Here is a 12,820-nt window from a genome sequence, read left to right on the forward strand (position 1 = left end):
ACCACCATCACATTCAAAGTCAACAACATAGGATCAGATAAGCAGTATTCACAAGAAGAATATAAATTAAACATGATTTTTACAAGAAAGAACACCAAAAACTGGTCATTTTAGTGCAAAGTGATTGAAGTGTTGCAACCTACCCTATCCACTTTCAGGGATCTGTGGACATATACCCCGAGATCCCTCTGCTCTTCCACACTACCAAGTATCCTGCCATTTACTTTGTACTCTGCCTTGGAGTTTGTCCTTCCAAAGTGTACCACCTCACACTTCTCTGGGTTGAACTCCATCTGCCACTTCTCAGCCCACTTCTGCATCCTATCAATGTCTCTCTGCAATCTTTGACAATCCTCTACACTATCTACAACACCACCAACCTTTGTGTCATCTGCAAACTTGCCAACCCACCCTTTGACCCCGACATCCAGGTCGTTAATAAAAATCATGAAAAGTAGAGGTCCCAGAACAGATCCTTGTGGGACACCACTAGTCACAATCCTCCAATCTGAATGTACTCCCTCCACCACCACCCTCTGCCTTCTGCAGGCAAGCCAATTCTGAATCCACCTGGCCAAACTTCCCTGGATCCCATGCCTTCTAACTTTCTGAATAAGCCTACCGTGTGGAACCTTGTCAAATGCCTTACTAAAATCCATATAGATCACATCCACTGCACTACCCTCATCTATATGCCTGGTCACCTCCTCAAAGAACTCTATCAGGCTTGTTAGACACGATCTGCCCTTCACAAAGCCATGCTGACTGTCCCTGATCAGACCGTGGTTCTCTAAATGCCTATAGATCCTATCTCTAAGAATCTTTTCCAACAGCTTTCCCACCACAGATGTAAGGCTCACTGGTCTATATTTACCCAGACTATCCCTACTACCCTTTTTGAACAAGGGAACAACATTCGCCTCCCTCCAATCCTCCGGTACCATTCCCGTGGACAACGAGGACATAAAGATCCTAGCCAGAGGCTCAGCAATCTCTTCCCTCGCCTTGTGGAGCAGCCTGGGGAATATTCCATCAGGTCCCAGGGACTTATCTGTCCTAATGTATTTTAACAACTCCAACACCTCCTCTCCCTTAATATCAGCATGCTCCAGAACATCAACCTCACTCATATTGTCCTCACCATCAGCAAGTTCCCTCTCATTGGTGAATACCGAAAAGAAGTATTCATTGAGGACCTCGCTCACTTCCACAGCCTCCAGGCACATCTTCCCACCTTTATCTCTAATCGGTCCTACCTTCACTCCTGTCATCCTTTTTTTCTTCACATAATTGAAGAATGCCTTGGGGTTTTCGTTTACCCTATTCGCCAAGGCCTTCTCATGCCCCCTTCTTGCTCTTCTCAGCCCCTTCTTAAGCTCCTTTCTTTCTTCCCTATATTCCTCAATAGACCCAGCTGATCCTTGCTTCCTAAATCTCATGTATGCTGCCTTCTTCCACCTGACTAGATTTTCCACCTCACTTGTCACCCATGGTTCCTTCACCCTACCATTCTTTATCTTCCTCACCGGGACAAATTTATCCCTTACATCCCGCAAGAGATCTCTAAACATCGACCACATGTCCATAGTACACTTCCCTGCAAAAACATCATCCCAATTCACACCCGCAAGTTCTAGCCTTAAAGCCTCATAATTTGCCTTTCTCCAATTAAAAATTTTCCTGTCCTCTTTGATTCTATCCTTTTCCATGATAATTATAAAGGCCAGGGAGCGGTGGTCACTGTCCCCCAGATGCTCACCCACTGAGAGATCTGTGACCTGACCCGGTTCATTACCTAGTACTAGATCTAGTATGGCATTCCCCCTGGTGGGCCTGTCCACATACTGTGACAGGAATCCATCCTGGACACACTTAACAAATTCTGCCCCATCTAAACCCTTGGAACTAATCAGGTGCCAATCAATATTAGGGAAGTTAAAGTCGCCCATGATAACAACCCTGTTATTTTTGCATCTTTCCAAAATCTGCCTCCCAATCTGCTCCTCTGTATCTCTGCTGCTACCAGGGGGCCTATAGAATACCCCCAGTAGAGTAACTGCTCCCTTCCTGTTCCTGACTTCCACCCATATTGACTCAAAAGAGGATCCTGCTACATTACCCACCCTTTCTGTAGCTGTAATAGTATCCCTGACCAGTAATGCCACCCCTCCTCCCCTTTTTCCGCCCTCTCTATCCCTTTTAAAGCACTGAAATCCAGGAATATTGAGAATCCATTCCTGCCCTGGTGCCAGCCAAGTCTCTGTAATGGCCACTACATCATAATTCCATGTATGTATCCAAGCTCTCAGTTCATCACCTTTGTTCCTGATGCTTCTTGCATTGAAGTACACACATTTCAGCCCTTCTACCTTACTGTCTTTACACCATTTAGTCTGCTTCTCTTTCCTCAAAGCCTCTCTGTATGTTAGATCTGGCTTTACTCCATGCACTTCTTTCACTGCTTACACACAGTGGCGGGAATTGAACCTGAGTCACTGGTGCTGCAATAGCAAATGCTAACTACTACACTGCTGTGCCTCCCATAGCTGCAATAAAGATGGCACAGCCCAGATAGTGGGGATCTTTGATGATGGACGATGCCCCTTTGAGGCAGAGCCTCCTGTAGTTGCTACCGATGATGGGGAGGAGTGTGTCTGTGATCTATTGGGCTGAATCCACTGAGCCTCTGCCCAATACATCACATTGAGGAGAGATCCTGCTCTTCCACGTAGTTTCTTCGACTCCTGTCTATCCCCATCACTGCCTGACAGTTGGTCAGTCACTGCAGGACCAATGATCTCTGAAGATTCTTTGTTTGCAGTTGAGGGAGCTCAAATGACCGGTCAAGATGACGCAGGGCTGTGGTCTCTATCACAGCTCAGGATTAGTGGTTTTAATAGATTTTCTAGGTTCATTGAATTGAATTGACTTTATTTCTTACATCCTTCACATGAGGAGTAAAAATCCTTATGTTACGTCTCCATCTAAATGTGCGATCATAGTAATTTATCATAATTTATAAACGAATAGAACAGTCAATGTACTATAGAGTACACTCAAATCAGCATGAGTTTGTCACTCTGATGGCCTGGTGAAAGAAGCTGTCCCGGAGCCTGTTGGTCCTTTTAGACTGCATTTCCCAGATGGTAGCAGCTGGAATAGATTGTGGTTTGGGTGACTCAGGTCCCCAGTGATCCTACGGGCCCTTTTTACACACATGTCCTTGTAAATGTCCTGATTCATGAGAAGTTCACATCTACAGATGCGCTGGGCTGTCCACACCACTCTCTGCAGAGTCCTGTGATTGAGGGAAGTACAGTTCCCTTACCAGGCAGTGATGCAGCCAGTCAGGATGCTGTCAATTGTGCCTCTGTAGAAAGTTCTTAGGATTTGGGGGCCCATACCAAACTTCCTCATCCGTCTGAGGTGAAAGAGGTGCTATTGTGTCTTTTTCACCACACAGCTGGTGTATACAGACTACGTGAGCTCCTCAGTGATGTGGATGCCGAGGAACTTGAAGCTGTTTACCCTCTCAACCCCAGAACCACTGATGTCAATAGGGGTTAGCCCGTCTCCATTCCTCCTGTAATCCACAACCAGCTCCTTTGTTTTCGCAACATTGAGGGAGAGGTTGTTTTCTTGACATCACTGTGTCAGAGAGTTGACTTCCTAGCGGGGAGTTAGGGGTCAGGGATGTGGGGGAATTGGAGGATAGGCTGGATTCTAAGCCTTCACTCAGCATTCAAAGGCCAGCAACATGGATGTTAGGCTGGCAGAGCAGTGGGGATGAAGGCTGGTGCCTCCCATCACCCACGGTCTGCAAGAATCAGAATCAGAAGCAAGTTTATTATCACCGGCATGTGATGTGAAATTTGTTAACTTAGCAGCAGCAGTTCAATGCAATACATAATCCAGCAGAGAGAGAGAAAAAAAATAGTAAATAAATAAAACATAAAAAATAAACAAGTAAATCAATTACGTATATTGAATAGATTATTTAAAATTGTGCAAAAACAGAAATACTGTATCTTTAAAAAAGTGAGGTAGTGTCCAAAGCTACAAAGTCCATTTAGGAATCGGATGGCAGAGGGGAAGAAGCTGTTCGTGAATCGCTGAGTGTGTGCCTTCAGGTTTCTATACCTCCTACCTGATGGTAACAGTGAGAAAAGGGCATGCCTGGGTGCTGGTGGTCCTTAATAATGGACGCTGCCTTTCTGAGACCCTGCTCCCTGAAGATGTCCTGGGTACTTTGTAGGCTAGTACCCAAGATGGAGCTGACTAGATTTACAACCTTCTGCAGCTTCTTTCGGTCCTGTGCAGTAGCCCCTCCATACCAGACAGTGATACAGCCTGTCAGAATACTCTCCATGGTACAACTATAGAAGTTTTTGAGTGCATTTGTTAACATGCCAAATCGCTTCAAACTCCTAATAAAGTACAGCTGCTGTCTTGCCTTCTTTATGACTACATCAATATGTTGGCACCAGGTTAGACCCTCAGAGATCTTGACACCCAGAAACTTGAAGCTGCTCCCTCTCTCCACTTCTGATCCCTCTATGAGGATTGGTATGTGTTCCTTCGTCTTACCCTTCCTGAAGTCTTAACAATCAGCTCTTTCGTCTTACTGACGTTGAGTGCCAGGTTGTTGCTGCAGCACCACTCCACTAGTTGGCATATCTCACTCCTGTATGCCCTCTTGTCACCACCTGAGATTCTACTAACAACGGTTGTATCGTCAGCAAATTTGTATCTGGTATTTGAGCTATGCCTAGCCACACAGTCATGGGTATATAGAGAGTAGAGCAGTGGGCTAAGCACACACCCTTGAGGTGCGCCAGTGTTGATCGTCAGTGAGGAGGATATGTTATCACCAATCCGCACAGATTGTGGTCTTCCAGTTACGAAGTCAAGGATCCAATTGCAGAGGGAGGTACAGAGGCCCAGGTTCTGCAACTTCTCAATCAGGATTGTGGGAATGATGGTGTTAAATGCTGAGCTACAGTTGATGAACGGCATCCTGACATAGGTGTTTGTGTTGTCCAGGTGGTCTAAAGCCGTGTGGAGAACCATGGAGATTGCGTCTGCCATTGACCTATTGTGGTGATAGGCAAATTGCAATGGGTTCAGGTGCTTGCTGAGGCAGGAGTTCAGTCTAGCCATGACCAGCCTCTCAAAGCATTTCATCACAGTCGATGTGAATGCTACCGGGTGATAGTCGTTAAGGCAGCTCACATTATTCTTCTTTGGCACTGGTATAATCATTGCCTTTTTGAAGCAAGTGGGAACTTCTGCCCGTAGCAGTGAGAGGTTGAAAATGTCCTTGAATACTCCTGCTAGTTGGTTGGCACAAGTTTTCAGAGCCTTACCCAGGTACTCCATAAGGACCTTCTGCCTTGCAAGGGTTCACTCTCTTTAAAGACAGTTTAACATCAGCCTCTGAGACAGGGATCACAGGGTCATCAGATGCAGCAGGGATCTTCACAGCTGTAGTTGTGTTCTCCCTTTCAAAGCGTGCATAGAAGGTGCTGAGTTCATCTGGTAGTGAAGCATCTCTGCCATTCATACTATAACAAGTATAGTCGGAAGTAATGTCTTGCAGTCCCTGCCAGAGTTGCCGTGCATCTGATATCGCCTCCAACCTCGTTCGAGATTGTCCCTTCACCCTTGAAATAGCCCTCCGCAAATCATACCTGGTTTTCTGGTACAGGCCTGGGTTGCCAGACTTGAATGCCACAGATCTAGCCTTCAGCAGACAAGGTACCTCCTGGTTTATCCATGTCTTTTGGTTTGGGGATGTACAGTAAGTCTTTGTAGGCACACACTCATCCACACAGGTTTTAATGAAGTCAGTAACAACTGCAGCATACTCATCCGGATTCAAAGATGGATCCCTGAATACAGTCCTGTCCGCCGATTCAAAGCAGTCCTGTAGGTGCTCCTGTGCTTCCCTTGTCCAAACCTCCTTGGTCCTGATATACTCAAGGAGTACAGCTAGGTGATCAGACTTCCCGAAGTGAGGGCATGGAATAACACAGTAGGCATTCTTGATGGTGGTGTAACAATGGTCCAGTGTGTTGTTTCCTCTGGAATTGCAAGTGATCTGTTGATGGTAATTGCTTAGTGATTTTTTTCAGACTGGCCTTGTTGAAATCTCCCAAAACAATGGTGAAGGTGTTAGGGTGCACTGTTTCATGCATGTTGATCCCATTGCTCAGATCATCTAAAGCCTGATTGACATTGGCTGAGGTGGAATGTAAACTGCTACCAAAATGACCCCAGAGAACTCCTGTGGTAGGGAAAAAGGACGGCACTTTACTGCTGGGTATTCCCGGTTTGGTGAGCTGAATTGGGACAGCACTGATATATTCGTGCACCTAAAGAATTGATCAGTGTTTTCCGAAATCAGGGTTCCGTGTGGGCAGGAGGTTACTGGGGTCGGTGACCCAGTAGGTAGCAGGGTCGGTGACGCAGTAGGTACGCGAGTCAATGAAACCAGAGTCTGAGGCCTAGTGTTCGGGTTGTTACCATCCATGGGTCTGGAGCTCAAGCCTGGAGTTTAGGTCCACATTCTACCCAGGATCCTCATTCAATGTCCTGGGTAGATATCGAAGTTCAAAGCCTGAAGGTTGATTGGAAATCCAGATCGAAGCACAATGGTCAATCAGATGTCCACTTGGTTCCCCAAGTCTGCGAATCTCTGCAAGTCCACTGGGGATGTCAAAGGCCCAATGTCTGTGAACCTATGAGCCTACTGGAGGGTGAAGGCTGAAGACAGACCGTCCTGGGATTAGAGGACTGTACTGTATATGTGTATGGCTGCTTTCTGTGTTGGTCTGCCGAGCACTGTGGACCAACTATGCTGGTGCTGGAGTGTGTGACAACACTTGAGGAGTGCCCACAGCACATCCTTAGGTGTGTAGGTTGTTAACACAAACATAACCTTGTAGATAGGGTTATTGCAAGCAGGGTTTTTTTTCTGAGGTTGGGTGAATCATGGGTTAAGGATGAAAGGTGAAATGTTTAAGAGGAACACGAAGGGGAATTTCTTCACTCAGAGGGTCATGATTGTATGGAATAGGCTGCAGCACAAGTGATGAATACAGATTTAATGGCAATATTTAAAATAAGTTTGGATAGGTATGTGGATGGGAGGGGTATGGAGGGCTGTGGTTTAGCTGCAGGTCGATGGGACTAGGCAGAGTAATAGTTTGGCATGGAATAGATAGACTAGATGTTGTGTTCTATGACAAATGATGCATTTTATTGTATGTTTCAATGTACATGTGATAAATAAATCTGAATGTGAGTCTGAGAGGAAACAGTGGGGAAAACCTATCCTGTCCACATTTAGTGAGATGAAGGGCAGAAAGGGTCATACTTACCTCTCTTTCTTTCTTTTCAGAACACGGATGCTGAGAGCATATCCACGACTGACTCTTCCACTGCATAGCCTCGTGTGCCTGGCTGCTTTTGGATTTGCACTGCCTGTTGCCATCAGCCTCTTCCCACAGACTTCAGAGGTCAGTAGGTATACAGTAAATACATTTCTCTTTTTTTCATTGGAATGGCTCATTAACTTATCTGGAAAGTGGTCTCCTGACACTTCATCTGCATGTCTATTGGAGTCGTCTACTATATCTACTGCTCCTGGGGTGGCCTTCTCTATATTGGTGAGACCCAATGTGGACAGGGAATGTGTTTTGTCCAGCACCTTCGCTCCATCCACAAGAAACAGGAATATACGGTGGCCAACCATTTAAATTCCACTCCCCACTCCCATTCCAACATACTGGTCCATGTTCTCTTCTACTGCCACGATGAGGCCACTCTCAGATGGGAGGACACCTCATATTCCGTCTGGGTAGTCTCCAACCTGACAGCATGAACATTAATTTCTCTAACTTCAGGTAATTTATCTCCCTTCCCCTTTCCTCTTTTTCCACTTCACGCTCTAGTTCTCTTCTTACCTCACCTCACCTATCAGATTCCTTCTTCTTCAGCCCTTTACCTCTTCCAGCTTCAAACCCACCTACCTTCCCCTTCACCTGGTCTCACCTATCACCTGTCAGCTTGAATGCCTTCCCCTCTCCTCACCTTCTTATTCTGGCTTCTTTGCTCTTCCTTTCCAGTCCTGCAGGGTCTTGGCCTGAAACATCGAGCTTATTTGCCTCCATACATGCTGCCTGACCTTAATTTCATGTTCTTTAGCTTTATTGACCTTCGATAAGGGGAATAGTTTCCTCTACTCTGAACTATGATTCTCCCACCTTCTCCCAGAAACCTTAGCCAACCCCCACCCTTACCAATCAAGAACTTCCCCGCATATCTTCTTTCTCTCTCCCACTTTAAACCTGTGTCTTTTAGTATTTGACATTCCCACCCTGGGGTGAAACTCTGACCATCTCACCCTGCCTTTTCCCCACTCATACCTGTGGTAAGCAACACAGTTGTACACTTTCTCCCTCACCTAGTCTCACCTGTCAGTTTGTACTACTTCCCCTCTCCACACCTTCTTATTCTGGCGTCTTCCCCCTTCTTTTCCAATCCTAATGAAGGGTCTCAGACCAAGCTGTCAACTGCTTATTCCTCTCCATGGATGCTGCCTTACCTGACTTTGTGTATTGCTGTGGGTTTCCAGCATCTACAGAATCTCTTGTGTTTGTCTCCAAGATATGATCTGTCTGTCTTTTCGAAAAGTGTTATTCTCTTTCACAGAATAGTTCATTGTCGGCAGGGCCATTCTAGCAACCAGAGCGTCATCCATGTGCACACAGGAGTTCTGAAATACTCTTGCTTCTTTCACTTCAATTTATGTCAAGGGCTTGCTCCAGCAATGGAGTGTCAATTTCCTGCAGTTCTCCACTAGTTACTGTGTTAAACATGTGCCTGTTCAGGCGAGACGATTGACTGGGAGAAAAATGAGTAATTTTCATTGTGTCAATTTAAATATATATCATCGTATTTAGTCAGTTTCTATTTTAATATTTGAAATTATTTAAAATAATTGTTACATGGTTAATAACTTCTTCCCCTCTGCCATCTGATTTCTCAATGTACTTTGAATCCATAGAACTTTTTTAAAATGTCTGTGTTTTTTTCACTGCTTATTTAACTTAACTATTTTATATAATTATAGTTAGGTATTATAGTTATGGGTATATAATAGTCATAGTCATACTTTATTGATCCCGGGGGAAACTGGTTTTCGTTACAGTTGCACCATAAATAATTAAATAGTAATAAAACCATAAATAGTTAAATAGTAATATGTAAATTATGCCAGGAAATAAGTCCAGGACCAGCCTATTGGCTCAGGGTGTCTGACCCTCCCAGGGAGGAGTTGTAAAGTTTGATGGCCACAGGCAGGAATGACTTCCTATGACGCTCTGTGTTGCATCTCGGTGGAATGAGTCTCTGGCTGAATGTACTCCTGTGCCCAACCAGTACATTATGTAGTGGATGAGAGACATTGTCCAAGATGGCATGCAACTTGGACAGCGTCCTCTTTTCAGACACCACCGTCAGAGAATTATAGGTTTTATATAATTATAGTAAGTTGTGGGCATGCTATGTTGGTGACAGAAGCATTGCAATACCTGTGGGCTGCCCCCAGTACACCCAAAGTTCAATGTAAATTTATGATCAATGTTAAGAAATGTCAGCCTATACAACCTTGACATTCATTTTCTTACGGGCATTCACAGTAAATGTCTGAAAGAAAGTGAGTGGGTGCCACGGTAGTGTAACAGCTCGCCCAACCACAAAGTAGGAGCGGAGCATCGGAGTTCAGAGTTCAAACCCGGCATCCTCTGTAAGGAGCCTGTACACTCCCTTGTGGAGTGTGTGAGTTTTCCCTAGGTGCTCCAGTTTCCACACACAGTCCAAAGGTTAACTGGTTATTGCAAAATGGTCCTGTGATTAGGATACGATTAAATCAGGGCTGTCGGGGATTGCTGGGGCGGTGTGGCTCAAAGAGCCAGAAGGGCCTACTCTGCACTGTATTGCTAAATAAATAAATACAAGAAGCACAATAGAATCAATGAAAGTCCATACCCGACAGGACAGACAAGCAAACAGTGTGCAAAAAAACAACAAGCTGTGCAAATACAAAAAAAAGGGAACGCTTTCGACAGAATTTTCTTCAAGGCTTAAAAAAAAATCGTCCAAACAGAGCTCAACAGTAAACATATACCAAAGGCAATAAACACTTCCACTATACCCATATTAGTGTATTCTTTGGCATATATCTTGGGCCAAAATGGATCTAGAAAATTTACAAAGAAAAATGAGAACTGAAATGACAAATTTTAGAAAACACCATGTACACTCGAACACAGTTAGATTAACACAACCTAGGACAGAAGGAGGAAGAGGAGTAACAGGAACAGACATAAAAAAATTACACAGGCCATAAAAAACTTCTAAGGATATATTTTCATCAACAAAAACAGCATTCAGCACTCCACACGAGCATATGCAATTCTGATAAGAAGTACACACCACTAAACTTAAATGAGGACACAACTCAGAAAAACGAAGAAATTATCACTATAGGAGAAAAAGTTAACCAATGGAAGAGCATAACCCTCCATGGAAGACATCCCCATGACCCCATGATCTGAGCAGGGTAGATGTCAACAAGGAAGTGTCAAACACCTGGCCCAGAGTTAGAGATCTCTTCCCTGCAAGGGAAGAGCTCCTCATAGCAATACAGGACCAGGTGGTTAACACAAAAAAAATCAAAGATGTATTGAGATAAAAGACCAACAAATTCAAAATGATAAATGTAGAAAATGCCAAGAGAAACCAGAAACAATCCAACACATTACAGGATCCTTTAGCAGTTTAACACAATCTGATTACTTACACAGGCACAATCAAGTGGCAAACACCACTCATCAAAAGCTTGCTTTAAAATACAAACTCATAAAAGACACCATGCCTTACTATAAGTACAAACCTGATCCAGTTTTAAAGTCAGAATCCTACAAATTATATTACAGCAGATCCATTATTACAGGAAAGACAATCCATAATAACCATCTGGATATAATATTACAGGAAAAAAAAGAAAGAACAACTTACTTAATAGATATAGCCATTCCAAACACATAGCATACAGAAATCAATAAATGAAAAACACCAGAAAAATGTTGAATTAAAAGAGGAAATTGAGAGACTATGGAACATGAACAGGGTATACCTTGTCCCAAAAGTAACATCTACAACTGGTATCATCCCAAAGTCACTACACAATATCATTAAACAATTAGGCCTACACAGCAATATATGTAAATATTTATGTATATTTATGTAAATCTCCAGAAAGCCACAAAACTAAAATAATCCAAAAGTTCCTAGCAATTGAGAAGTGAGTGTGCTTGGCTATGTTCTTACCAGCTTGAGCTGAGAGAAAATAATAATAATAATAATAAATAAGAGAAGCTTGGACAGGTACATGGATGGCAGAGGTATGGAGGTCTATGGTCCCAGTGCAGGTTGATGGGACTAGCAGTTTAAATGGTTCGGCATGGACTAGATAGGTTGGAGGGCCTGCTTCTTATTTTTCTATGACTCTTCTGTGACTCTAAGTAAGCAGTAAGTATCGAGAACATGAGATGATGACGTCCTCAGACTGTGTTGGTCGTTGATGCAAACGATGCATTTCGCTGTATGTTTCAGTGTTCCAATTCACACGTGACAAATAAAGCTGCAGCATAAGAGGAACAGATTCCATTTTTTGTGGTGTGAAGGGTGACCAGTACCCATGGAGCTGTAATCCATGATAAGAAATACCACGGAGTAGGGAAATGACCACAGTGGTTCAGTGATAGCGCAATGCTATCCATCTAACCTGCTATGGTTCAGTGATAACACGATGCCATCCATCTCACCTGCAGTGGATTATTGCAGGGCACAATTAACCAGAGCCTCTGATGAAACCTTGTTTGCACATTGTTCAGAGAAAAGGTCACTGTCTCCAAGACTACAGCTGTGACATACCACCTGAATGAGCTTTTTCAAAAGGCGCAAGTATTAATGACCTCTTTCTATTTATTTTGCAAAGATCCTGCTTTTAAGTTCTGTGACCAACCTCCAATGGTTCTTGGGTGGCATGGTAGCGTAGCAGTCAGCATAACGCTTTGCAGCACCATCAGGGTTCAATTCTCACCGCTGTCTGTAAGGAGTTTGTACGTTCTCCCCATGACCACGTGGGTTTCCTCTGGGGTGCTTCGGTTTCCTCCCACAGTCCAAAGACATACCAGTTGGTAGTTCATTGTCCCATGATTGGGCTAGGATTAAACTGGGAGATTTGATGATGCAGCTCGAAGGGCGGAAGGGCCTATTCGATGCTGTATCTCAATAAATGAATAATTTGATAAAAAGTAAGATCCAGGTTCAATTCCCACCGCTGTCTATAAGGAGTTTGTACGTCTCTCCTTGACTAAATGGTGTTCCTCCAGGTGCTCCGGTTTCCTCCCGCATTCCAAAGATGTACGGGTTAAGATTAGTAAGTGTGGGCACGCTATATTGAGGCTGGAAACATGGTGACACTTGCGGGCTGCTCCCAGCACATCCTCGGACTGTGTTGGTTGTTAACACAAAATGACACATTTCACCGTAAGTTTTGATGTTTCCATGTACATGTGAAAAATAAAGCTAAACTTTTTATTTTATCCATTATTGCTATAAGTTTGCCTCTGATGGACATGGCCCCTGTTCATCAATTGACCAACCAGTCAACACTGATAACCACCGACTCAACTGTACCAATGAAAATCTCACTGCTGCAGTATATCAACTGCACTTGTCTCTCCAT

The 12,820-nt window shown here is 44.0% G+C and overlaps 1 protein-coding gene across 1 annotated transcript in view; it reads left to right on the plus strand.

Annotated features, from left to right (window-relative positions):
- Positions 1 to 12,820, plus strand: part of LOC140196884 (sideroflexin-5-like) — a 279,713-nt gene that overhangs the window by 171,691 nt on the left and 95,202 nt on the right. The window contains exons 13-14 of the mRNA XM_072256792.1: positions 7,403 to 7,520; positions 12,465 to 12,495. Of these exons, the coding sequence (XP_072112893.1) occupies positions 7,403 to 7,520; positions 12,465 to 12,495 (149 nt within the window). The remainder of the gene's footprint in view (positions 1 to 7,402; positions 7,521 to 12,464; positions 12,496 to 12,820) is intronic.

Source organism: Mobula birostris, chromosome 4, assembly GCF_030028105.1.
Source record: "Mobula birostris isolate sMobBir1 chromosome 4, sMobBir1.hap1, whole genome shotgun sequence".
Taxonomy (NCBI): Eukaryota; Metazoa; Chordata; class Chondrichthyes; order Myliobatiformes; family Myliobatidae; genus Mobula; species Mobula birostris.